This window comes from Pogoniulus pusillus, chromosome 27 (assembly GCF_015220805.1).
Source record: "Pogoniulus pusillus isolate bPogPus1 chromosome 27, bPogPus1.pri, whole genome shotgun sequence".
Taxonomy (NCBI): domain Eukaryota; kingdom Metazoa; phylum Chordata; class Aves; order Piciformes; family Lybiidae; genus Pogoniulus; species Pogoniulus pusillus.
Window position 1 is genome coordinate 7479783 of NC_087290.1, and position 25153 is coordinate 7504935.

The following is a 25153-nucleotide window of genomic DNA, read 5'->3' on the forward strand; positions in this document are numbered from 1 at the left end:
GGCGGGGCCGTCCCGGCCGGCGCGGCGCTGCCGGGGCTCGGCGGGCGCGGGGCGGCGGCGGCGCGGGGCGCTCGGCGGGGCCGCCGCATGGCGCTCGGGGCCGGAGCCGGGGCGGCGGGCGGGGGGAGCTGCCCCGGCGCGGCACCGGGGCCGCCGCAGCAGCAGCAGCAGCCGAAGCAGCAGCAGCAGCGAGCGGCCGTCCCGGGGGCGCGGGGGCGGCGGGGCCGGGTGATGGCGGCGCTGTAGCCGCGGGGCCGGGGCCGGAGGGCCGGGCGATGGCGGCGGTGCGACTGCGGCTGGCCCTGTCGGTGCTGTGGCAGCTGGCGGCGGCCGGGCGAGGGTTGGAGCTGGCGGGGCTGGAAGGGCCGCGGGGGCGGGCGGCGCGGTGCCAGCCCGTCGACATCCCCATGTGCCGGGGCATCGGGTACAACCTGACCCGCATGCCCAACCTGCTGGGCCACGAGAGCCAGCGCGAAGCCGCCCTCAAGCTGCACGAGTTCGCCCCGCTGGTGGAGTACGGCTGCCACGTCCACCTGCGCTTCTTCCTCTGCTCGCTCTACGCGCCCATGTGCACCGACCAGGTGAGCGCCAGCATCCCCGCCTGCCGCCCCATGTGCGAGCAGGCCCGCCACAAGTGCGTGCCCATCATGGAGCAGTTCAATTTCGGATGGCCTGAGTCCCTCGACTGCGGCAAGCTGCCCACCAAGAACGACCCCAACGCCCTTTGCATGGAGGCTCCTGAGAACGCCTCGGCTGCCGAGCCCCACAAGGGCCAGGGCATGCTGCCCGTGGCCCCCCGGCCCTGGCCACCAGGCACTGTGGAGGGTCGGGGACCAAACGGTCTGGTAGCCTGCGACAACCCTGAGAAGTTCCAGTACGTGGAGAAGAGCCTCTCCTGCGCGCCCAGGTGCTCCCCCGGGGTGGACGTCTACTGGTCCCGGGAGGACAAGGATTTTGCCTTCATCTGGATGGCAGTCTGGTCCACCCTCTGCTTCGTCTCCACTGCCTTCACCGTCCTCACCTTCCTGCTGGACCCTCACCGCTTCCAGTACCCTGAGAGGCCCATCATCTTCCTCTCCATGTGCTACAACGTCTACTCTGTGGCCTTCATCATCCGCTCGGTGGCCGGGGCTGAGAACATCGCCTGTGACCGGGAAAACGGTGAGCTCTACATCATCCAGGAGGGGCTGGAGAGCACCGGCTGCACCATTGTCTTCCTCATCCTCTACTACTTCGGCATGGCCAGCTCGCTCTGGTGGGTTGTCCTCACGCTCACCTGGTTCCTGGCTGCCGGGAAGAAGTGGGGGCACGAGGCCATCGAGGCCCACAGCAGCTACTTCCACATGGCCGCCTGGGGCATCCCAGCCATGAAGACCATCGTCATCCTCACCATGCGGAAGGTGGCAGGAGATGAGCTCACGGGGCTGTGCTACGTGGGGAGCATGGACGTCAGCGCCCTGACCGGCTTTGTCCTCATCCCCCTCTCCTGCTACCTGGTCGTTGGCACTTCATTCATCCTCACAGGCTTTGTTGCCCTCTTCCATATCCGGAAGATCATGAAGACAGGTGGCACCAACACGGAGAAGCTGGAGAAGCTGATGGTGAAAATCGGAGTCTTCTCTATCCTCTACACCGTCCCGGCCACCTGTGTCATCGTCTGCTACTTCTACGAGCGGCTGAACGTGGATTACTGGAACCTCAGGGCCCTGGAGCACGGCTGCCTGCACCTGCCCGGCCGACGTGCTGCCAACTGCTCCTTGGACACTTCGGTGCCCACCGTGGCTGTCTTCATGCTAAAGATTTTCATGTCGCTGGTGGTGGGCATCACCAGCGGGGTGTGGGTGTGGAGCTCCAAGACGCTGCAGACCTGGCAGAGCCTGTGCAACAGAAAGCTGGGCGTGAGGACGAGGGGCAAGCCCTGCAGCGGGGTGAGCTGTGGTGGGGTGCACTGCCACTACAAAGCCCCCACGGTCATGCTGCACATGACCAAGACGGACCCGTATCTGGACAACCCAACCCACGTCTAGAGCAGGGGCTGGCGCACCGCGGGGAGCCAGCCCACACGGGTAAGGGGTGAGGGGACAGTGCCAGGGGCGAGGGCAGAGGCCAAGCAGCGGTGGGAGCAGGGACGCACACTGGTTTGGGGCGGTGAGGGTCACGGCACACCCCCACCCCCTCCCCCCTCCTCCCCAGCACCGCTCGCCCCTGACAAAGTAGCTGCTTTTTCCTAGAGGTTGTTTTGTTGTTGCTGTTGCCAAACCCAGTGACTTTTAACGCTTTCTTTGGGGGGCAGTGGGGACGGGGCAGGGAGGGGAATAATCCAGTCTGTGTTTATTTAATTCTGTAATTTATTTTAGATTTTTTTTTTTTTAATCATTAGCTGCAAGGAATGGAAAAAACAATAAACCCTGGATGTGTTATTTCAACCGAGCCTGGTGCTGTTTGGAGGGATTCAAGGGGGGGGAAGTCGAGAGCAGCCCAGCGAGAGACCCCCCCCCAGGTCAGTGGGTTGGGACTGGTGGTCCCTGTGTCAGCTCCGTGTCAGGAGTGGCAGCTGATGGGAGTGTGTGGCACCTGGGGTCTGCCTACATCCAGCTCCCCCCGTGGCTTCTCTGGGGTCTGCCGGCACCCGCTGCCCCTCAGCCGAGGAGGAGGAGGAGGAGGAGAAGGGTTTTCCTGCCCTGTCACGCCAACTAATCATCTTTTCCACTCCGTGCTCTGTAGGTGATTTGGTTGGTGCTGGGGCCTCGGTGCCAGGCGAGGGGGCTCAGTGCTCCAACACCTGGGCCATGGCAGGCCAGGAACTGTGGTGATGGGCTGGGGGCTCAGGACCTTGGGATGAAGAGGGCTCAGCTTTGATGTCCCACGCAGAAGCCCGAGGTGTGGGTAATGGAAACTTCTGGGCAGCTTTATTTATCCCTCCGCTCCGGTTACAATCCCAGCTTGCCTTCCCCATTGTCCGGAGGGAAATTCAAGCCTCAGCTGGTGTTGCTGGGGCTGGTGGGGGCAGCTGGGACTGTCCTTGCTGCGGGGTGCCTGGGGCACGAGGTGGGCAGCCGTGGGGGGTGCCACCATCCTCCTGGGCAAGGTGGCCCTGCTGGGGGCTCTGTGGTGGGGGCCGCTGCTCTGAGACACCTTGGGAGGGGGCCAGCTCACCTCTGCAAAGGGTCTGTGCGTCTGGTTTGACCTGGCTGCCCCTGGGGATGTGCAGTGATGGGGTGGGGAGGAGAGGCTGGGATAGGAGGGCTCTGCCTTGGCCCCATAGTGGGCAAGGGTCTATGGGCAGGGACACAGGCAGCATGGGAGCTGTGGCAGGCAGGGGGCTGCAGCAGGCAGCCGTGGTGATGCTCAGATTATCCATTAATTAGCCAGCTAATTAGCGTGCAGGCTGGGGCAGTGCTGGGCCCCAGTGAGAGTCTCAGGGACCAACAAGCCGGCAAGGGACCCTCTTTTTAGCACCCACTGCCTGCTCACACCAACCGCCCTGGGCCCTCAGCCCTCTGAAGTCCTTGCAGCTCGGAGCTCCACGTCAGGGCTGCAGCCAGGGGAGACCTGCGAGACGCCTCCCACCCTGAGCCTGAAGTGGCGGCAGGGGCTGGGTTCAGGCCCCTCACCCCTCGCCGTGCCGGGGCTTTGTGCTGCGTGATCGATGCTGCGACGCCTTTCATCCGCGCCCCCCGAGGGCGCTGGGATGCTGGGAGAAGTCGAGCGACTGACACCAGAGAAGTCTTCACCCCCCCACGGGAGCCAGCGCAGCAGCCCAGGTGTGAAGGAGCCCCTGCTGCGCCGCGGCGCTGGTGGGAGGGGGGATGCTGCGGGGCTCCTGCCTGGCTGGCTCAGACGCACTCAGTTCCTCCCCTGGGCCAGTGATAACTGTGGTGCCAGGGCAGGGACCCCACCTGGCCTCCGTTGCTAGGGGGGAGGTCACAGCATCGTGGGCTCCCCTGGCTGCCACTGGAGGGTTTGTTTGGGCAGATAAAAGGGCCGTGACCTGGGGCAGGAGAGTCAATATTGGCTGCAGGACAAGCTCCAAAGTCCAGCCCAGGGAGCCGGGCACAGCACAGGGCGTGGGCTGTCCAGGGAGGGCGCACACGGCAGCGTCTCTGTGCCAGGGGTAAAACCCTTGCGCCGGACCCACCCTGGGCTGCACGCAGGCAGCCCCAGGGCGCTGAGCCCCGAGCCAGCTCGCCGCACCTGTGGCCCGCCCGCCCCGACGCGTGGCACAGCGATGGTGCCGGGATGTGAGCATGTCCCTGCTCTTGGGGACACCCTGCCCTTGAGCACTCCGGCCCTTGCCAAGGAGCTCGCTGCCTCTCCAGCGCTCACCCCGGTAACGGGGCACGCTGGGCCTCAGCGGTGGGGCAGCGGTGGGGCTGCCGGCGCCCGACCACCGCCGGCTATCAGCCCTGCAGCCCGGCTGGCTCCACTGGAGGCAGCCAGCCCCGAGGTGCCAGGAATGGCTGGTCCCACTGGGGAGACAGAGCTTTTCCACAGTCCACCCTTAGAAGGGCTCTGTGCCAGGGAAATCACTTGTCCCCTTGTCACTGCCACTTTCAAGACTGTGATAAGGAGGCTCAGCCTTCCTCTGTGTGCCCCCACCCCCAAGCAATCCCTGCATCCCCTCTCCATCCTACTCGGGGCAGTCCCAAAGGCAGCCAAATCTCTGGCTCCAGTGGGGCTGGTGAGGCTGCAAAGTCCCTCAGCAAGGAGCAAAGAGGGCTCAGCACTGCCACATCCCCACAGGGGCAGCCCTCTTGGCCTGGGAACTACTGCCAGTGCCAGCAGGAGGACTGACTGTGAAGGCTGAGCCAGGGCTGCCACTGGGTGAGAATGCGCTTGGGACACCCCTTAGACACAGAATCATTGAATGAATCAGGTTGGGAATGACCTTCAAGATCATGAAGTCCAACCTAACACCAACATTAGATAATCAACTAAACCATGGCACCAAGTAACACATCCAGCCTCTTTTTAAACACCTCCAGGGATGAGGGCTACACCACAGCCCCAGGCAGCCCATTCCAATGTTAATCATTCTTGCTGTGAAGAAATTCTTCCTAACATCCATCCTAAACCTGTGCTGGCACAGCTCGAGGCTGTGTCCCCTCCTTCTGTCACTAGTTTTCCTGAGAGAAGAGACCAACCCTACCTGTCTACAACCTCCTTTTAGGTAGTTGTAGACAGTGATAAGGTGCCCCCTGAGCCTCCTCTTTCCCTCAGCCACTCCTCGTAGGGCTGTGCTCCAGCCCCCTCACCAGTCCTGGTGTCCTGGTCCAGTTGGCACATGGAGAAGCTGAGTCTCATGCCCCACCAGCACCTGCTAGGCTGAGAATGCTGTCCCCTCTCACACAGGGTTTTGAGTAACAGAAGGGCAGTGGCTGTGCTCTGGGGACTGAAAATCCCAACTCACCCCAGCCTGTTAACAGGTTCATATGAGCCATGAGGGATCCCAGTGGAGCTCATGGCTCCTCACCCTCTGTGCTCCGTGGCCTCCTCTGCAGGCTGTTCTGGAACACCAGAAAACGCAGGTGCCCCATGAGGCTTTCTCACAGGCCAGCCCTGGGGAGATGGTGGGTGCAGCCAGGCTGGTGACCGGCCCTCAGCCCATGGTGCCAGCAGGGCCGTGGCTGTCCACCAGCGCCTGCCTGCCAGGCATGGGGACAGCTATTTATAGCCCAGCACAGGACACCAACGCTGTGCAGGGGCTGCTATAAAAAGCAAATCTCTGAAAAGGTCTCAGAGCAGATGCTGGTGTGAGGGCTCTATGCCGAGGCCTGGAAATGTCCCAGCTTGAATCACACTCTGGTTCGCTCAGGTCCTGTTGCATACCCAGCAAGCCAAACCACCTCTTGTGGAGAAGGGCTGAGGCTTCTCTGGGGAAAGCAGCATCTGCCCCTGGCTGACAGCCTTCAGCCCCATCAGGGGAGTTCCTCTGCCCAGCAGAGCTGGACCTGGCTGGAACACTTCCGCCCAGTAAACCATCACCTCCTGGCACTGCAGCACTGGCAGAAATGCAGGCAAAACCTTGACCTAAGAATGGCTCCACAGAAGGTGGAGCTGCTCACCACCTCCTCAGCCTCTGGGTGCTGCCTCTGATGTTCACCATGTCAGAGAGCCCAGCCTGTCCCTGTCAGGCTGCTAGAGACCAGGGTGGTGGGATGGGAGTCCTGCTTACAGACAACTGGAACGGTCCTTACTCATCTTTGAGCTGCAGCCACCAGAGCTGTGGTTGCAAAACACATCAACCGAACGAGGGCAGCAGGCGTGCTGGCCAACATGCCGAGGAATACCGAAGTGAAAGAGCAGACATCCCCACTCCCCCCTCAACCTTACAGCCCCTTCAGGAGAGCTCCCCACTGCCAGCCTGCATACTGTGGCAGGAGGTCAAGTGTCACACTAGCAGCCCACAGGAAATAAGGCACCAGAAGAGCTGGGCAGCCCTAAGACTAAGGCTGCTCCCTCATCCCAGTGACTTCCCCCTGCGCAGGGCTTGGAAGAGCATAGCCCCACCCCTCAGCTCTGGGGAGGATGATGAACAGGGCCAGCTCAGAGCACACGTGCCCAGCCACCACAGCTCAGGAAGAAGGGTGGTGTGGGACAGTAGCCCTGCCACAGAGGGCATGGCCCAGTCTGACCCCCATACTGAAAGCTGAGGCACAGCCCGGGGGGTGGTGTAACCAAAGCTGAGCCTGGAAAATTCAGAGTTGGAGAGAACCTGACCCAGACTTGCTGTTGCCTCAACCACGCAGAAGGCAGAGGTACCACATCTGCTGGGAGCTCTGGGGACCCCAGAGAGCCCCAAAAGAACGTGGGCCAGCTGCAAAGGACTCTCCACAAGCAGGTGTTACAAACACAAGTACATAATGTTTATTTTGAAGTTTCCAATTTATTACAAGTACAGCCCTTAGCAGAAACCCCCTCCCCCCACATGACATTTATCTTAAAAAAAAAAAACCAAACAAACAAACAGTTCCAAAGGTTTCACCTTGTGGGACCTGCAGAAAAGTGTTCTCTATGAACAGGACAAAACAAAGCCTCTGGAGGGAGGGGGACGTGCGAAATACAAACGTCAGTGCTATTCTGTGGGGCAGGGAGCTGAGGCTGGGGAGAGGGGAAGTGGCTGGAAACCTGCTTAAGTCTCTGCAGGCATGGACAGTCCAGAACTGAAAACAAATACCTGTTAAAACAAAAAAAAAAACAAAACATAGAAAAGTTCACCCAAACTAGGCTGCAAGTCTGACTTGAGGGTGCTTTTCTTCTCACATCACAGGAGCTGCCACGGCTGCTTCTGCTTCTCTGTTACAAAACCAGCAGAGAGCAGCCCTGTGGCTGGTTTGTTCCAATTTGATAACTTCTATCATCATAAAAAAATTCAAGCCCTGATTGCATGGTCAAAACCTGGCATGGCAGAGGAGGAGGAGAGGTGCTGAAAAAAACCACCCCCTTTGCTAAGGGAAAAAGTCCACACCTTGGGTGGAAGGACCCAGGAGGGCAGGGCTGGTCAGGCGGTGCGGGACCATCCTGGCTGTGCTGGGGGAGCATGAAGGAGGTGAGCTAGGGGAGGTGTCACTATAAAACATGGTAAGAGCATGCCCAGAGAGGGACTGGGAGACCCCTGCCAACAAGTGCCCCAGTGTGACTCCAGCTACTGGTAGGGAAATGAGTTGTAAAGAGTTGGGGGGGGGGGGGAAAATAAAGCCAAGACGGTTTCATATAAACTGTACATGTGCCGAAGCCAGACAACAGTTATCTTACAGGTGTTCTTTGTACAAGATGACAGCTAGAAACAAGCCACTTTAACTAGAAAATTAATTTAAAAAGTTACACACGAGTTTCTGCTGCTCCCCTTGCCCTGCAGCTCCCTCCCTAGGGGCTGGGTACAAACCCCCACGCTCTCCAGTATGCTTCTGGCACTTGGTTCATCCCAAAGGGCTGCCTGACCGTGTGCTGTTCAAGGTGAGCAGGGAAGCCATCTGCCTCCGCTGAGTATGGGTGAAGAGCTGAGCTCAGAAGAACCCCCTTGAGAGCACAAAGCTCCAGAGCTCGCTCCCCTCCAGAAGAGAGAGGGGGAAAGCAAGAGCACCTGGAAGCCAGTTGTGTTAGGATGCTGGTGAAAGCTGCAACTCCATACATGTAAGTGCTTGCTCGTCCTATGCAGCCCTTCAGTGGGGGCTCTAAATTAACACCATATAAATATATACATACAGGAACTAGCAGCCCATTGGCCTGATGCACCCAGTCCTTCCGTGAAGCAATTTGATCCCTCCCTGCCCCAGCTCCGGGCTGGTTTCATGTCGCAGGCCATGGATAGTCGAGGTCCTGCCGTGCTCCGCTGCCGGCTGCTCACAGAGGGGAGGAAATGGCTCATCTGACAGCACCCAAGCTGGAGTAGGCTTCATGCCCCCCTCTGCCCAGCCAGGCTTTGGCCAGGCCCTCCCTTTGCCCTCCTCCACCTTCCCCTCCTAGCAGGACAGACTTGTGAAGAGCTTTGTTGGTTTTGCAGGAAGCAGTAAAAAGTCATCTCTGCTCGCTCAGTGGATGACCAAATACTTGAGGAAACTGCAGGAAAATGGAAATGAGGACGGGCCAAAGGGAAGGCTGGATTAATAAAGAAGTGCCTGCTGCTTCCCAGCTCCCTCCAGAGAACCCATCCTGCTGCCCAGCAGCACCAGAAGGCCTGCTCCAGCTCTGACTCTCCCCCTAGTCTCCCCAACCCTCATTTCTTCCTTTTCCGCCCTCGGGAATGTTCAGTGGGCTCCGACTCACTGTCCCCTTCTTGCTCCTCCAGTTCCTGGCACCTGGCAGAGAGGTTCTTGCGTTTCCTGCGCGCATACGTGTGGCCAGGCAGATGTTTGTGCACCATGTCAATCAAACACTGTTCTGTCTTCTCCAGGCAGGCCAGTACGTGACTCCCGTTCTGGTTGTAGCGCTCAGCGTTGGAGAACACCTGCTTCATGTCGGAGAGGAACTCCTGCACCGAGCGGTAATCGCCACAAGAGCACTTGCCCTGCATAGTCTGGAAGTCCATAGGGTTGCTGATGACCTCAAAGTAATCTTCAGCTTCCTCCGTGGTCACTGGCTCCCTGCCGAATGAAGAGCCACAAAGATAGGAGGGAAATGCCGGCCCCGGGGAGCTGCAGAGGAGCAGAGATCATCTCCCACCCCCTGCGTTTGAGTGGCAGCACTGACCTGCACCCCTGCAGCACCAGAACCAGCCTGGGCAGCACCCAGACAGTGCTACAGACATGGCAGCCCCACAGTGGCCATGGCCTGATGATGGACATGGCAGAAGGACAAGCTGCTGCCCTTCACCAGAGGACTGGTCCAGGCACAGGGACTGGAACATGACAAGTATGGCCACCTCCTCTCAATCATACCACCTGCAGAGTGCCCTGCAGATTCTGGGCGTTGCAGAAAGCATCCACCCCAGCCTCCCCACTTTGGCTCACAGCCTACCATGCTCTGTCACACCACTTCAGAAGGGCACCACATCCTCAACCTAGCCAAGGACTGAGTGAGCACGGTGGTTTCTTCTGGAGCAGGTTCACTCCCATTCTTTCCATCCATAACTTGCCTTTGAATCCCTGCTCTTGCAGCCAGCGAGCAGATCCAGCAGGACCACAGCACGGCTGCCCCAACACTGCCTGCAGACAGGCCTGTGCCCATGCAGGAGGAGGAAGCCACCTGCCCTCACCTGAAGGGCCAGCTAAAGCGGTATTTGATCAGCTTGCAGAGGATTTCCTCACACTTCTGCAGCTCGAGGTTCTGGCGCCGTGTCATCTTCCTTGTTTGAAGCACCTGCCCAGAAGAAGGATGCTGTTAAAAGGAGGGAAGTCTATAGGCTTTAGTGTGCAGCAAACAGTTTGGAAGCTGGTTCTGAGCAGAGCTTTTCTTTTCAATCTTGTGCCTTATGACCTGGCATCTTGATGGTTGGGGATATGTAGTACTGCTGCAGAAACAATAGTTCACCTTTCAGATGCAGCCACCTTCCACAACGATCAAGAGGCAAACTGTTCTGCTGCAGGACTTTGGATGGCAGCAGCCAAGACACGCAGTAGCAGCTCAAGTGACAAGAACAGGAACCCCATCCAGAAGCTCTGGTGGGAAGGTCTTACCAGCAGCCTGTCATTTGCCCAGGGGCACCAAGCTTTTTCAAGATGGTTTCAAAGACAACTTAGTCAAAATGAGCAGCCAAAGAATAAATGACAGCAAATGGAGGGGGTGAGTTCCCTCTCCCTGCCTTCTCTGAATCCCTGGCAGGCAGAGGGAGAGAGGCTGTGGCACTGACACTGCAGTGCCGACCCTGCCAGTTTAAATACCATAAAGCAGCTGATGCCTCCAGCACTGCTGTCCCATACACAAGGTCAACCATGTGCCCAGGGAACTGCAGCAGGTCAGCCACCAGCACAGGGACATCCCCTTGGCTCTGAGCACACAGCTTAGACTATGTCAGATGACAGGAAGGCTCCACTATACAGAGCACTATTCCTGAGCCAGCCCTGGTCCCTTCCCAGCATGAACTGTAAGTCCTACCAAAGTCCTCTTTCCCAAGCCAGTATTCTGACAGAGACCCTGATCCAGTTGTTCTAGTAAGATTCTCCCCACCTGAATATCTCTCTAAGCTGTCTGTGGCAGCCCACCTGAGCTTGCTGGTTTGGTCGCCCTCCAATCTGTAGCACAGACCAACTAACAGGACACTGTAGGTCCAGCAGCCAGCCCATCCACACCCAGCATAACAAGTAGTGAGCCCAAAGACCACAATCAAGACTGCTGAAGAGTGACAGGAAACACCAGCACTACTAGCCCTGGTGAGTGGACAGATGGCACACCTAGCAGAGGCTTGTGACATGGCCCATATGACTGGAGTAACCTCACACATCCCCTATGCTGTGTTCCTCCTCAGGACTAACAGCATAGAGCAGCTCCACTCTGCCTAGCATGCAGGCTCACACAGGATTGCTCTGTTTTATTCTTTCAATGTCAAGTGAAACCTAAACCAGTCAAATTATGTCCTAGAGGTTGGGGAGTGACCATACGGGCAACAACTGTCAGAAAACAGCCAAGGCTGGGGAGCAAGGGTCCAACATTGCTGGCATTCTCTGACCGTGCAGGACCCCCTCAGGCCCCCACCTCTCTGCAGAGACATATGGATACTATTTAAAACCCTTAACAAGCTGCAGGCTGCCTGCTACTCAAGGGGGACAATGTGTGAAAGTGGCTGAGGAAAGATGCCTGACATGTCTGTGCTCCGTTTGCAGCGGGTCCTTGAGGATATGGCTCCTTTGTTAGCCTGCCCCAGCCCAGCCCGGGTCTCACAGCATGATCCAGGGTATGGCTTTGGGAAGGGGAGGAAGTGTGACACCTGTTTGTTTATAACTCATGACGTGAGCAGCCTCTGGGGAGCAATTTGCCTCTTACCAGCTCATCGATGTCTGCGCCGTTGACAGGTGCGGCCCTCTGCCGGGGTCCCCTGGCTGAGTGCAGCGACTCCTTCTTCCTTTGGTGCCTTCCCTGCCTTGAGGAGTACATGGCTGTGCTCTGCTTGCCCCGGGCTGCTCTCCTGGGTCTCACTGAAACAGAGAAGCCATGGGCTTAGAGGAATGGCTTAACCTGAAAGCAGAGATCTTGAGCCCTTTGCCCAATGCAGAGACGCTGCTGAACCCACAGACAACTGTGATCATCCTCATCAGTGCTTATCTAAGGGGTGGTGGTCAAGAGGATGGGTCCAGGCCTTTCAGCAGTGCTCAGTGACAGGAGAAGTGGCAACAGGAACTAACTGCAGCCCAAGAGGTTCTACATTAACATGAGGAAATAATTCTTTCCTGTGAGGGAGAACTGGATCAGGCAGGCCAGAGAGGTTGCTGTGGAGTCTTCTTCTCTGGAGAGACTGTTCCCAGACACTGCGATCCTGGGCAACCTGCTCTGGATGACCCTGCTCTAGCAGGGGGGGCTGCACTAGATGACCCTTTCCAACTCCCACCATTCTGTCATTCTGTGACCCAGCTTCTTGTCAGCCTGTCCTCACTCAGCACATGCTTGTGGCAGTCATGTTCTTGATAGCCTCTCCAGTGCAATAGGCTGGTAATCACCTCCTGTCCAAAGAGAGCCACTGCTGTCTGGCAACAGCTTTCTGCCAAAGGGTGGTCACACAGGCTAGCCAACAGCGCTGTCAGACCCTCAAAGCCTGAGAGCTTCCAAGCTCCTCAGCTACAGGGACAGCTTGCCTGGGGCTGTGACACAACCCCCTCAAGTCTGCAGAACCCAAGTGCTGGGACCCTGACAGCCTTGGACTGAATGGAGGGCAGGGGAAGTAACGCAAGATCAGTTGTCTCAACTGCAACACCCCCTCTGCAAACACCAGGAGCAGAAACTTGCAGCTTGCCCAGTTCCCTGTGCTCCTTACTGCCTTGGGGCTGGGGGCTTTTCCAAGCATCTACAAGTGGCCCACACAGTGGGATAAACCAGCTGTTAAACCCCCCTGAAAAGTAAACTGTGTGCAGGGGGAGTGTCGAGTTACTGCAGCCGGGAGCTGCTCCACGTGCTGCAAGTGAGAAACAATGGGATTTTATTCCCCAAGCCCGTGGCTGCTGCCTTAGATCCCCACGGAAGGCACTTGGCCTGCGGGTCTGCCCGCCTGTCAGAGCCTGCCGCTGATGGAAACACAAGTGTGCTGACGCACTCTCCTTAAGTTTCTCCCGTGCCCTGCTCTCTACCAGCGGAACGGGTTGGTTTTCCTGCCCAGCCAAGCTCCTTCCACCTGGCCACGAGAGGCCGAGCGAGTTGCATCCTCGCAGCGCGCTGCAGCGCTTCATCTAGCCCAGGCCTGCCCCATAAATCAGGCGGCGGGGCCCCCCGCGCAGGCGGCGCACGTCGGGGCACAGGGCCGTCCGCCTGCTGCCGCTCCGCTGGCGTGTCGAGCGTGTGGCACGCGTTAGATGTCTGACAAGCCAGCCTCGGGGTGATAGCCCTCGGGATAAACGCCGCCGGGATTAATGGGGCTTCTCCCTTAAAACAAAAGTTTTCCACCCTGACCTTTCCATGTTAATGCTCTCTAAAACCACGGTGGGGGGGGAGGCGTTTGCGTTTTAGTGCTTTATTTTTAGTGACTCTAACCCTCGTTTGCTATTGTTTGGAAAGCTTGGCTCAGCTCCTGACTTGGCCATGCAACACAGGCTGAACGGGCTCCAAGTGTGGACACGGAGACACTGCAGAACAAGCAGTGTACATAGCCAGGGTATCAGTGAACATCCCTGAAACCAGAATAAAGCCAGGGAATCAAGGCTGATAGACCTGCATGGAAACCCTTGAAAGAAAGTGGGATAATCCTCTGGGCTTCGGGCTCCAGCTTCCACCATCTGCCTCGATCAAGACAATTTGAAGTTGACTTTATGTCAGTCATGGGTGTTTTGACAGAAAGCAAAGGCTGGCAGTGTGCCATTCCAGGATAGATCTTTTCGGTGCATCAAGTTGCCCAAACGAGGCTGAGTCAAATTCCCCTAAAACCAAAGCAGATAGACATACTGCAGAGTGGTTTAGTGGAGAAGCAGTCATTGAGAAGTCTACAACAAAAGCTCTTTTATTCCACTCAGCTGCCCAAGAATAAGCTAGCAATGCATCCTGAGTGGTCTCTGTATGCAACCCAAGGGTGCTGGCAGTCGAGGCTGCAGTGCACCTCAAGAACTGTGCCTTCCTACAGGAAAGGGCAGAGGAAGTGTTAGTCCTACTGCTGGAAAGCATCTCCTTGCCAAATCACTACAAATCCTGCACTTAAGAGGCTATGAGCTGGTGGGAAGAGAAAAAGCAAGGAGAAGAGGTTGTGGTTAAAGCTCCATGAACATTTACCAACAGCAATCCAGTTTACCAACAAACCCTATAGGTGCATACTGCCTACACCAGTGACTGATAGCGCTGCTGCCTCACCCTGCCCTGCTAACTGTCCCTCAGAACTCCCTGTGGCCTCAGCAGTGTCCCCACGGGAATGGCTGGGCAGCGACTGAGAGCTCACCACAATTTCAATTGCTGCTAGTGCTGACCCTACACAAAAGTTCACTCCAGCTGCCCACGTAATGCACAGCACAACCACAGCTTTCCCCTGTGACATCATCTCCCACTGTCTCTGAGCGAGAACCTGCTGTGTGTGAGGAAAAGCACAAGTCCCAAACAGGATCAAGACCTTGGACACCAAAGGCAGAGGCTTAGCATTTTCTGTTACTTTCCTGCATGGTCAAAGCCTTACATTTCAGTCCAGCAACTTCATAGTCTTCTTCTTCCTCCTCTTCCTCTTCAGCATCTGGTTCATCAGAAGCTTCCTCGCCTTCTTCACCTTCATCTTCAGCAGAATCCTCTGCATAGCTCCTAGAGTAAGGCAGATAAAGGCATTTGTGGTACCAGAGCCTGGGCGTCAGAGGCCCTGGGCCCCCTCTACTCTTAGTTCCCAGGCAGAGACTTGTTGACCCCCTCAGTGTAAAACTAACACCCTGGCTCAGACCGAAGCAGTTTACAGTGTTCCAGACAGTACCAAGTTGTAGCTACAGCTAAAAGGGCACTTCCCAGGCTACTGACTCAACATCTGGGCTGAAAATCCCCAACTGCTCCATCTGTATATTTTTTTTCTGCTGTTCTAGGCACCTTGACCATGTGATTACAGATTTAAAGACTGATTGCTGTGCAATTTACTTCCCCTTAGAGGATGTGCTGCTGTTTCATCCAGGTCTGCAGGCCTGGCCTGAGGAGCTTCAAAAGGGTTTGAGTTTTTTTTCTTTTTTGCTTCTGCTGGAATATTTTCCTCATTATCTCCTTCCAATGTCATACCACATGCTTGTGCACTATAGGAAGCAGCCCTCATTTGGTATTAGTCACAGCTAAGCTTGTATTTACTAATGAGCTGAGCATCTGGATTCTCATGTCCTGATGTCAGAAGCCACAAGGCTCCTTGCTCAGGACAGCTCTGACTTGCTGCACGTGTCTGTTAAAGCATTCAAGCCATTACAAAACAGGGAAAAGAAAAACAGCATGCATAGGCAAAAGGGGACAAAGGCAAAGCTGCTGTGAGAGCCTCAATCCTCTGGAGAAAGAGGATCTTGAGCTGTAAAAGGAAATAAGAATAAGCTACCACAATAATGGGGAAAAGTGCTCCCAGGCTGACATTTCTCCTTGCCTCAGCTAAGAAGACAAGAGCAGAAAGCAGATAACAAGACAGGTGTTCCCCTACCTGATGGCTCCCATCCAGGAGCCAAGCAGCTTGCAGATGACTCTGGTACATCAAAGGAACTATGATCTCGGGTAAGAACAGCTGCACTGAAGCCCTGTCACTTTTGCACAAGCTTTATGAACTCTTAAATGGTGCCCAGGGAGTAAGTAATACTTTTAAGGCCATACACCACCTGCACATTACAAGCTAGTACACCTCTTATTGTGCTGCTGCTCTGGAGGGGAGGATCTGCTGACTGCTTATGCTTCAGATGCCATTTGATAGCCTCACCTCACTGACAAGCAGGCAGATGGAGCAGAGAGTCCCAATCAGCAGAGGTCAAACGTTGGAAACAGAAAAATACACCTCACACACTTCACTTTCAGCTTGTAGCTCAAAAAGCTATTCAACCCCTTGCTGTCAGGAGACAGCTACTGATCTCAGATTCTGTTCCCTCTGTAGCCCTAAAAACTCCTGCTTTGTTAGGGTTTATGATGTCCAGAAAACCACCAGAGTAGCAATTTGTGGGCTGATTTTTAGTAGCACAGCAGTGGCTGAACTGCAGCTTGAAGTAACATCTGCTCTGCCAAGAACACAACAGCAACTTAGCCCAGCAGACTACAGAGCTGCAGTCCTACCAAGTACACTGCCACGAAAGAAACACCCAGCTGGCTGCTCAGAGGTAAACAACAGCCCTTAGCACATCTGACTTTGGTTGATACTTTGTGTGTGTTTTCACTGCCAAATGCTAGGTTTTTGGTTAAAACTGCTGAAGTTGCCAGGGGTCGGTAGAACACAGCTGTACTGAAGTAACAGCCTGCAAAAAGCCCTGCAGCTCTACTGCTCCAGCGCCACTGAGCTAACCAGGCCATTTCTAACCTTTTGAAGAGGCTCTGCTTCAGACTGGTTTGGTTGTCTAGTGAAGGGCACATCTCATCAGTGGTGGTGCACGGGAGAGGAGGGTCACTCACCTGCCTCGCGAGCTGCGCCTGGCAGTGGAAGGCTGGCACGCCGGGCACTGCCATTCACCGTCCGGTATCTCATAGAGCGCCGGCCTCAGGCAGAACAGGTGGAAGGCTTTGTTACACTCATCACACAGGATCAGCTTGTCATCCTCACCTAGGAGAGGGCAACTTACTTGTAAGGAGTGCCACAGCCTCGCTCAACGTGAAAAGCAGAAGCTGCTACAGCGCTGGAGGTCAGGACAAAGCAAGAGAGAGATGTAAAGAATTGCCTGGTGGCAGGGAGCCTTCCTTCTTGTTTCCACCACCGCAGTGGAAACCAGCAGCACTTAAAAATAAACAAGCAACACAATGCAAAGTGCAGTGCCCTGCAAAGATTTCATGTGAGGGAAAAGGTAGAAGCCTGCCAAATAGGTTCCACCCATGCTAAATCTCTCAAGGCAAACACAGGGAAAGAGAAATTTGCTGCATGGATGCCCAAGAGCTTAGCAAAAAGCTATAAACACAGCTAGTTTTATTTTAGCCTCATTCTGCACAACCTGCACAGCATCTTCTTGCTGCTTAAGGTAGCAAGCCCACAGAGAAAATCAGTATGCAGCAGAAATAGTCTCTCAGTGCTTCTCACTGATGCAGGGCAAGAGGGAGACAGTCCTGAGCCAGCTATTTCATTTACTGAAGAGGGAAAAAAAGAAGTGCAGAGAGCTTGCCAGTACATCTCCTCTAATATCCCCGTTCTTAAACTCTGTGAAACTAATCTGTCAGTCTCAGGTGAGTCCCTTCTCACATCCTACAAATCCCCTCTCAAGAGTTTTTGAATTGGTTTGGAATATCTAACACCCTGAGGCTCCACAGTGAAGGAGGCCAGTTCAGACCTTATTTTCTTTCAAGAGGTGGATGGCATAGCCTTGGTAAACAAAAGTGGCCCAGCACTCCCTCAGAGGTCTGCTTGCCCTCATTCCCACCACTGTCTCAGCAAATAGAAAATAAGACAACAAGCACATGATGAGGCAGAATGTTCTACCAAGCTCTGTCTCCCAGGCTTCCATCCAAGAGGAGAGGTTATGGCAGAGCAAATCCTGGCACTTTGGTGACACCCTTTCTACTAGTTCCCTCTCGACCTGCAGGGCTCTAAAGTCCTTCATCCTATAGTGCACACCAAGAAGGCAGCCCCGTGTCACCTATTGATGATGATCCCTGGAGGGCCCTTCCAACCCCTAGCAGGCTGTGATTTGGTTACTTCCCTAGCTAATAAGGCTTCCACCCCATCAAGCAGTTCCACTCAAATATCCCACCTTGTTCTCCCCCATTTGACTACAACCTTCCCACCCTCTCCTTGCTCATTGCTTCTGTAAAAGATGGGATTAACTAACAAAGGCTGAAAGGCCCAAAGAGCATTCCGACTCAATACTAAAGCAGGGAATGGACAGTGGCACAAGCATTCACAGCAGGATTTGTAGATGACTTGTGTCCAAGTACCCTAAATACCTAAGGGATAGCAATGCTCTGCAAGACTGTGTCCTGGTTTCATAAGAAGGGTTTATTGGCATCAGGGTCAAATACTTCCATGAGATCAACGCTTCTGGCTGTGAATCCTGATGTCCAAAACTCCGAGCAGAGGCAAAGGGACAGACTGGAAAGGCACAGGTTGCCTGAGCAGGGCATGGAGAGGTGTCAGCATGGGGCAGATGCCTACCTTTCTTGCGACACACTTTGCACCTGGCATTCTCTGCAGACATATCCCACTTGATACAGGCATCCAGCATGCCCAGCAGCACGTGCATACGGGAGAAGGTCTGGGCCTCACGGATTGCTGTCTTCCACTTCTCCGTGGCTGAAGCAACCTGCAGACAGACCTGACAGCTCACAATGAAGCACACAGACACAGCTCCCTACAGCCTGAAGATGTTTTTACATCCTATAGCTGGGGCCCTTCATAAGCAAAACTCGACTCTGTATTTCTTTCCCTCCATATAGCCTCAGCAGTCCTATTTGTGGTTTATCCATCCCCAGCCTCACTGGAGCAGACAGTTTGTTGCTAACAGTAGAGCCCTTTTGCATTTCACAGCCAGGCTGAAACAACCTACGTGAACTCCACTGAATTCTTGCTCTGAAAGTCTAACCCAAATAGTCAGCAGGCTAAGAAAATAAAAGGCAGAAATCTAGCCCTGTAAAAAAGCGGGAAGGGAGTTAGGAGACAGCTGGCAACACCTGAGCGTGGTGGATTGGAGCATCCTGTGCTGCCCTCCAGTGGGTACTGCAGAGACACTGAGACCATCAGCAAGACCTGCCCACAGGCTGGGTTAGCCCTCCTGGTCCTCTGAGCTACTCAGCTGGCAAAAGGTGACATCAGCTGCAATTGGATTTGACAGGCAAACCATTGGGAGCCCCAAGTGTGAAACCAGTCGCTTGCCTGAGACCAGATGACCTCAGCGCATGTGAAAGCCCAGAATTAGCTGCAAGTGGGGGTGAAAGCATTAAACCTGAGATTTGCACCAAGGCAACTGCTGGAGTCTGCACATAGCAGGCCACAGGCAAAAGCTCCAGCTCAGCTCTGGAGGTTTAGAAACAAAGTTTGTGGTAAATCGGAAATGCACCAGAACAGAGAAGTAATCCAGAGCCACTGCATGTTCCACTCCAGCGCTAATCCTTTGCTTTACAACAATGAGGTGACAGCCTAGACATGACAGGGACATAATAGAACTCAAGTTAATGTTCTTCTACCCCAGGAGAATGAAAAAACAAACAGCAAAGTGTCAGATGGGAAAATCTCAACTCTGCAGCTGACAGCAGTTTGGGAGCCAAACAAAACCAGGATTTTTGCAGAGTTGCACATTCCCCCCCAGCCTGAATCCGAGGAAGCACAGCATACATTAGATGCTTGGAAAAACACACAAACTCTTCTAAAATGCCAACATCCCTCCTGCCATTGCTAGTGTGGAACCTGGAGCCTGAGACACTCAAGGCAAATGGAAACCTGCCTGCCCTGCTGCGGCAGATTACACAGCTCTGAGCCATTTCTCCGCAGAACATTGTTGAGGTGCTTCACATACTGTGTAATTGATTTTCCAACTAACAGTTCCATGGCTTTTGCTCTTAACATACTGAAGGGAACTGCTGGGCCAAGATAAATCTGCAAAAGATGTTGGCAAGTTTCTCTTAAGATTTTTTCTCTCCCCGAGCCTGTGGAATTTAACAGATTTTTAGCCTTGCTTCCTAAGCATCATGAGACTATGGCATTTTAGCAGTGCCATTATCAAGGGAGTTCAGACTGCCAACTAGGCGAAACAGGAGACTGAAAGAAGTTACTTCAACACCCTCCTGACTGGAGAGGAGCAATCTAGCAGGGAAAATAAAAGAAAACCCCCAGAAATACCAAAAGACAAATCCTCAGCCACATTTGAAATGCAGAGTGACAGAAAACGTCTGCTCTGGTAAAGGTGGACAAGCCTCCAGCTAGAAAGGCTCTCATTTGGTATCCCAAGATGACAGAAATCCCTTTGAGCAGCTGAAACAGTAATTGCTGAGTTGTGAAGCTGTGCTTTGAGGTATTGTCTGCAGGTGAAGACTGACCCTCCCCTAGGCTTTTCCCTTGCTGACAGCAAGCAGCAAGGGGATTAACCTACCCACTTTCCTCAGAGTGCTCAGGCACTTATCCTCCAATGTCACTCTGCAAAGAGGTCACAGAGTCCCTGTGTCCCAGTCTGAGATAGTCCAGAGTGCTACTGCCACTGGAAATGGGAACATTTGTATAAACACAGAGGCACAAGACTGATTTTCAGGAACTGCTGTAAGCCAGGTCTGCATAATCTTGTGCCTTTCAGCAGCAGGATCTGTCTGTGTAGCTGAGCCAGCAGGAACCCTCAGCGCAGACAATTGTGTCAGCAAACGGGTGCCCATTAAGCCATAACTTGTTTCTCACAAGGAAAATGACACCTAACCATACCACAGGACTGCAATTTCACTCCTACAGTCTGTAAGTACATTAAGTGTGGTTTTCCAGTACAGTTATGCTCTATTTTACCTGCTATGTACTCTCAGAGCAGCTCTGGCTCTAAAAGACTTCCTAATTCTTGGCTTGTGCAGGAGATTTGTCTTTAGAAGTCTAAAAGTAAGGGTTTTTTTTCCACTGGGTAACTATATCTAAGATACAGGCTGTTCTTTCAAGGTCATCTATAAAGCTTTTCTGCTTTAGCAAAAAAATGGAAGCTTGTTCCAGATAAACTGAGGCAAAAAAAAACCACAGCCAACCCAAAACCTAAACAAACCTCAAAAAAAAGGCCGAATATTGCTTGTACCACCATAAATGTGTAGAAAACTCTGAGTCAGGTAAGAAAGCACTGAAGGAATGAATAAATAAATGCTCCAGAGGCATGGGCACAAGACAGAAGGCAGTGCTCGAGAGGAAGACCTGCATGATGCTATGCTGAGACTGGCAGTACTGAAATCTGTGCCCATTCATCTAGGGAGCTGTAGAAAAATAATTCAAAGTCCAGCAATATTCCAAGATCCTTCTGCTCCAGCTGGTTTACAGAGCAGAAAGTACCACCTAGGATGTTTCAGGCACACAGAGCACTTCAGCTGACTTAGGTTGCTGGTCTAGCTGCCCAGTTCTGCAGTTACTAGGATGAAGCACACTACAGAAGCTTGGCCCTGCTCTTCACCATGTCACTAAATGTAAAAAAGTAATGCTTTAAGGTAGAATGGAGAAACTAAAAAAAAAACATTCTTGATCAAAAAGGTTCCATTTTCAGACAAATAAAAGCTTAGATTTGAAATCTGTCAGAGTTTTAACAACAGGAGGGAAGTGAGCAAGGCTCAGATTCAAAGCTCACAATGCTAAATTATATCCATTGAGATACTGTAGTAAATCTGATGTTAAAGCATGCCCTACAGGTGCAACCCTTCTGCTTACAGCTATAAGACACTTGAGGATAAGGTATGGTAGGCTGTAGATGCAAGAAATGTGATGACCCAGGCCCTTTCTGTCTCAGAACTGATGTGTTCAGCTTTGCTTCTGCTTTTAGGGTAAAGCAGTCTTCCTTTCCCTTTGCACTAAGCGCTGACAGATTCACAGCCAAGTGGAAATATTTCAGGACATCTGAGGAACGTGAACATTTCTAGTGTCCATTCAAGTACCCTGCTAGCACAGCCATGTCACAGCCTAGCAAAGACTTCATGTTCAAACAGCAAAGGGGCCCTAGACACTGAAAGGAGTTTAAAGAACCCCAAGCCCCGACTCACACCCCAGCAAGTCAAGTGTCTCACATTTCTTTTTTAAGTTGGGAATTTCCAATACTTCTGCTGATCCAACTCTGATTTTCCTAGTTCTGCTCAAATCAGTCATCAGTCAGGCTACAGCACTTTAAAAGGGGCAATGGGGACAGTCTTGTCATAGGGCACTCATGTCCCATTCTACTTAGTGGATGGAAGCACTTGAGCACCAAGATCAGTCTTGGAATGAAACACTGCGACAGCCCAGCTGCCTGCAGGACCCCACCAAATCCTCCATGGGTCTCCTCCACCCTTTCTGAGCTCTGGAAGGTATTTAGCCCCACAATACCACTTCTCTACTGCAGACACATGGCTGGTTTGCTCAGGTGTCCAGGCAAGCCATGTAAAACTCACAGGCTGGCATCTTCTATGGGTGTCTCTCCATGCATCTGATGACTTGTGTCTCTTCCTGTGTAATGCTGACAAGTACCTGAAACCAGCTCCCTCACAGTCACCAAAACCTCAGCATCTTTCCTTCCCTTTATAGATCAAAGGCATTAAGTCACCATGAGTAGATAAAACACATACAACTCCTGTTAGGTTCTGTAAAAATGCTCCAAAATACCCTTTTATTAAAGTCCTCAATTTGTGTGAGGAGCTGCATGAAGGAAGTCAAGTACCTGACATTCCTTGTCCAGAGAGAGAAAAATCAGCTGATTTAATTCTTCTGCATGATTTTGATTTTAGCAATACCTTTGCACTGTAAGATAAATAGGGAACACCTGGCCCCATAAACAACAAACCCACTGCACTGGGAACAGCTGCTCAGGATTTAGAACCTAATGAAATGCATTGCTCCTGCCTAACACCACCAAACCAGAGCCCTCCAGTGAGCAATACCTTAGCTTCTTCTGCCATTTTCTTGTCTTCATCTATCTCCTCAGCCTTGGCAATGTAATCCTCTCCTTGATGTTTCCTTCTCTTCTGCTTGGGAGCCATGAAACCTTGCAGAAATTTCTTAACCACACCAGCCTGGAGTGCAATCACACACTCTCCAAAATCCTTCAAGCTCTCTAGTGAGTACACCTGTCAAAGAGAGCATATGATCAGCATGTGAGCAGCTGGGGGTCACTCCTCATGCCGTTTTATGTGGCTCTGTCCTGCAAATGGCATAGATGTGCTACTTGGTTATGGAATCAGCATACTGCTGCTGCTTCTGCTGGAGTTCATACACAGCTGATGATCATGCACAGCACTGCTCAGAAAAAAAGCATCATGCCTTGGAAAAAAAAAGCCCACTCCAAAACCCACAAACCCCAAATCCATGATGACCAAGCATTAAGTTATTCATAGAATCATAAAACCAGCCAGGTTGGAAGAGACCTCCAAGATCAGCCAGTCCAACCTAGCACCCAGCCCTAGCCAACCAATTAAACCATGGCACTAAGTGCCTCAGCCAGGCTTTGCTTGAACACCTCCAGCCACAGTGACTCCACCACCTCTCTGGACAGTCCATTCCAACGTCAATCACACTCTGGGAAGAACTTCCTCCTAACATTCAGACTATACCTTCCCCTGCACAACTTGTGACTGTGTCCCCTTGTCCTTTTGCTCCTCTTAACACTTATGACCGCATCTATAGAAGGAAGTCTCTGCAATGACTCAGGATACAGCTTAAACAAAGCTGTCACCATTCCAAAGCCAGACAATGTCATCTTTTAGGAGGAGGAGCACGGTCTAGCCACAAGAGTGTACTCTCTTCTCCTAAAAGACAGTGCACTGGTAATGCTCATGTGCGTTAGGCTGAACAAGCCAGAGCACCACAAATTCATGCTTTTGTTCACTGCACAGTAATTTCCTTGTGCTGACATACCCATGAACAGAACAGCTCCTGGAACTGGGCCACAATCATTACCCCAAGTCTAAAGTGGTCTGAACTTAGGGAAAAAAATAATCAAAACAACTGCAAAAACCTAAGTGTGCTGTCTCAAGGCACATTGGCTTTGACAAAGAAGCTAAAAACGAGCTACAGTGTGCTCTGTTAATGCTCCATAAAGGAGGAGGAAATGGGACAATTTAACAGCTGTGCAGGACACCCAGCTCCAACATTATGATCCATCTACACCAAAATAACCTCAATCTAGCAGCTATGCAGTCTTGAAGCAGTTTAGAAAGAGAAGACACGTGAACAAACTACCTGATTCTCTTGTCTAAGGAGATAAGGACAACAGTCAAGACCTCCTAAAGAAAGGATCAGCTCATGCTTGCCATGCTCAGCACTACTTTGACTGTTCACTCACTCTTGCTTCATACTCTGGTGTCACATCAACATAACCCAGGCCTCCCTTTTGCAGCCGAGTTGCAACTTCTATTAGATCACTTCGGAGGTAGTTCAGCAGTTCCTGGTTGCCATCACAGGATTTCAGGCCCAGGTTCTGTTTCCGTGCCAAATGGATAGAGTGGGTGATGTCCTGATACCTGCAAAATCAAGACCAGCCTTTGAATACATGAAGGCCACTGCCCTGTGAGCTGAGCAGGCACTGGGGAGGCAAGGGACCCCATCATGCTCCACCAGTGCAGAAGGTTCTGTGGCAGCTGCTCCAAAGCACGTGGGAGCTGTGGCTCTGAGGGGAGCAGCACTGCTTTTGTTTCCAGTTGCAAGGAGCAGCTCAGACAGAGGCAGATCCTCTTCACAGCTTACAGCATTACTGATCAAGAACCTGCAGCTACTGCCCAAGTCAAGCAGCTATTTCACACTCCCAATATCCTCCTCTCTTCAGCACAATAGGACCAAAGCACAGTGCAGCAGGCTGCCCAGGGATGGCAGGACTTGGTGTGACAACAATACAGTGATTTTGAGAGGGCACACAAAGGCAAAGTAGGCTCACTTCTTCTCCAGGCGCTCCTTCAGCTGGCTCTCTCTCACTCCTTGTGGGTGCAGGCAATCCAAGAGCTCATCCAAATCCTTTTGACTGTCACAGAGAAACCTGAAAGACACAAGGAGCACCAACATCAGCTAAAGCACCTCTGTGGCAAGACAGGTCCCTCTGCTGAACAGCCCACAAGTAACAGATAAGTCATAGCCCAACTCCAAGGAGCACGGTGAAACACAGCCAGTAGTGCTGCCATAAGCAATTTGACTCAGACTGGCCTCCTTTCAAGGTCCCTAAATGTAGCCAATTCCAGAGTACAGAAAAACAAAAACAAAACACAGAACTGATTTATAGTTTTTTTCCCCACACACACTAAGTTTATTAAGTCATTGGCATTTGGACTTAGTCATCTACCCCAGGGACTAGATCCACTAAGCTGCAGCCATTCTTGATGCACTAAGAAAGATGGGCACTGCATAGCATGGCAATTCCATCACTCCTCCTGCAGAGCCTTCCCACTTTTCTTTAACCCAACATGGCCCTGCATGACCATAAGATATATCCTGGCTTACACCACATCTGCTGCTGATGTGTATTTGTGACTGTGAAGCCTGTGCCCTTCAGCCTGAAAGCTCCAATGCTGCAATCTGTGGAAACTTCACTGATTAGCTTTAAACCTTTCTTGCTCAGCAAGTCCTTCAGGACAGCAATGGTGATTGAGCTGAAGCAGAAAAAAATCATTGCAGAGTCCTCCACACAAAGCATTCTCTCTGCAGCTCTGAAGCACAATCGACTTTTAATTGCTAGGTTGTAGTTTTCAGACAGAAATTCTGCCTCTTTTCCTCTTCTTTTCCCCAACTCTACTCCAGGATTCCATGGAGCCTCCTCAACTGGTGGGGGTTGGGATTCAATCAGAG

At 52.9% G+C, this 25153-nt stretch overlaps 2 protein-coding genes across 5 annotated transcripts in view; one reads left to right on the plus strand and one right to left on the minus strand.

The window, feature by feature from the left end:
- Positions 1–238: 238 nt before the first annotated feature.
- Positions 239–2426, plus strand: FZD9 (frizzled class receptor 9). The gene has a single exon (XM_064166263.1). The coding sequence runs from the start codon at positions 276–278 to the stop codon at positions 2025–2027; it is 1752 nt and encodes a 583-aa protein (XP_064022333.1). The 5' UTR covers positions 239–275; the 3' UTR covers positions 2028–2426.
- A 4418-nt stretch (positions 2427–6844) lies between these two features.
- BAZ1B (bromodomain adjacent to zinc finger domain 1B) overlaps positions 6845–25153 on the minus strand; it is a 49656-nt gene continuing 31347 nt past the window's right edge. For 2 of the 4 annotated variants that reach the window (XM_064166731.1, XM_064166729.1), the window contains 9 exons: positions 24252–24350; positions 23664–23841; positions 22264–22449; positions 17846–18005; positions 16162–16309; positions 14237–14355; positions 11419–11570; positions 9695–9798; positions 6845–9083 (listed from right to left, as the gene is read on the minus strand). In XM_064166731.1, coding sequence (XP_064022801.1) covers positions 8717–9083; positions 9695–9798; positions 11419–11570; positions 14237–14355; positions 16162–16309; positions 17846–18005; positions 22264–22449; positions 23664–23841; positions 24252–24350 — 1513 coding nt within the window. In that variant the 3' untranslated portion in view covers positions 6845–8716. The remainder of the gene's footprint in view (positions 9084–9694; positions 9799–11418; positions 11571–14236; positions 14356–16161; positions 16310–17845; positions 18006–22263; positions 22450–23663; positions 23842–24251; positions 24351–25153) is intronic. The other 2 variants (XM_064166732.1, XM_064166730.1) reach the window with 1 other exon arrangement.

What these genes read in the sequence shown, in the direction of transcription:
- FZD9 (XM_064166263.1), top strand. Translation starts at nt 276, where the DNA reads ATGGCGGCGGTGCGACTGCGGCTGGCCCTGTCGGTGCTGTGGCAGCTG.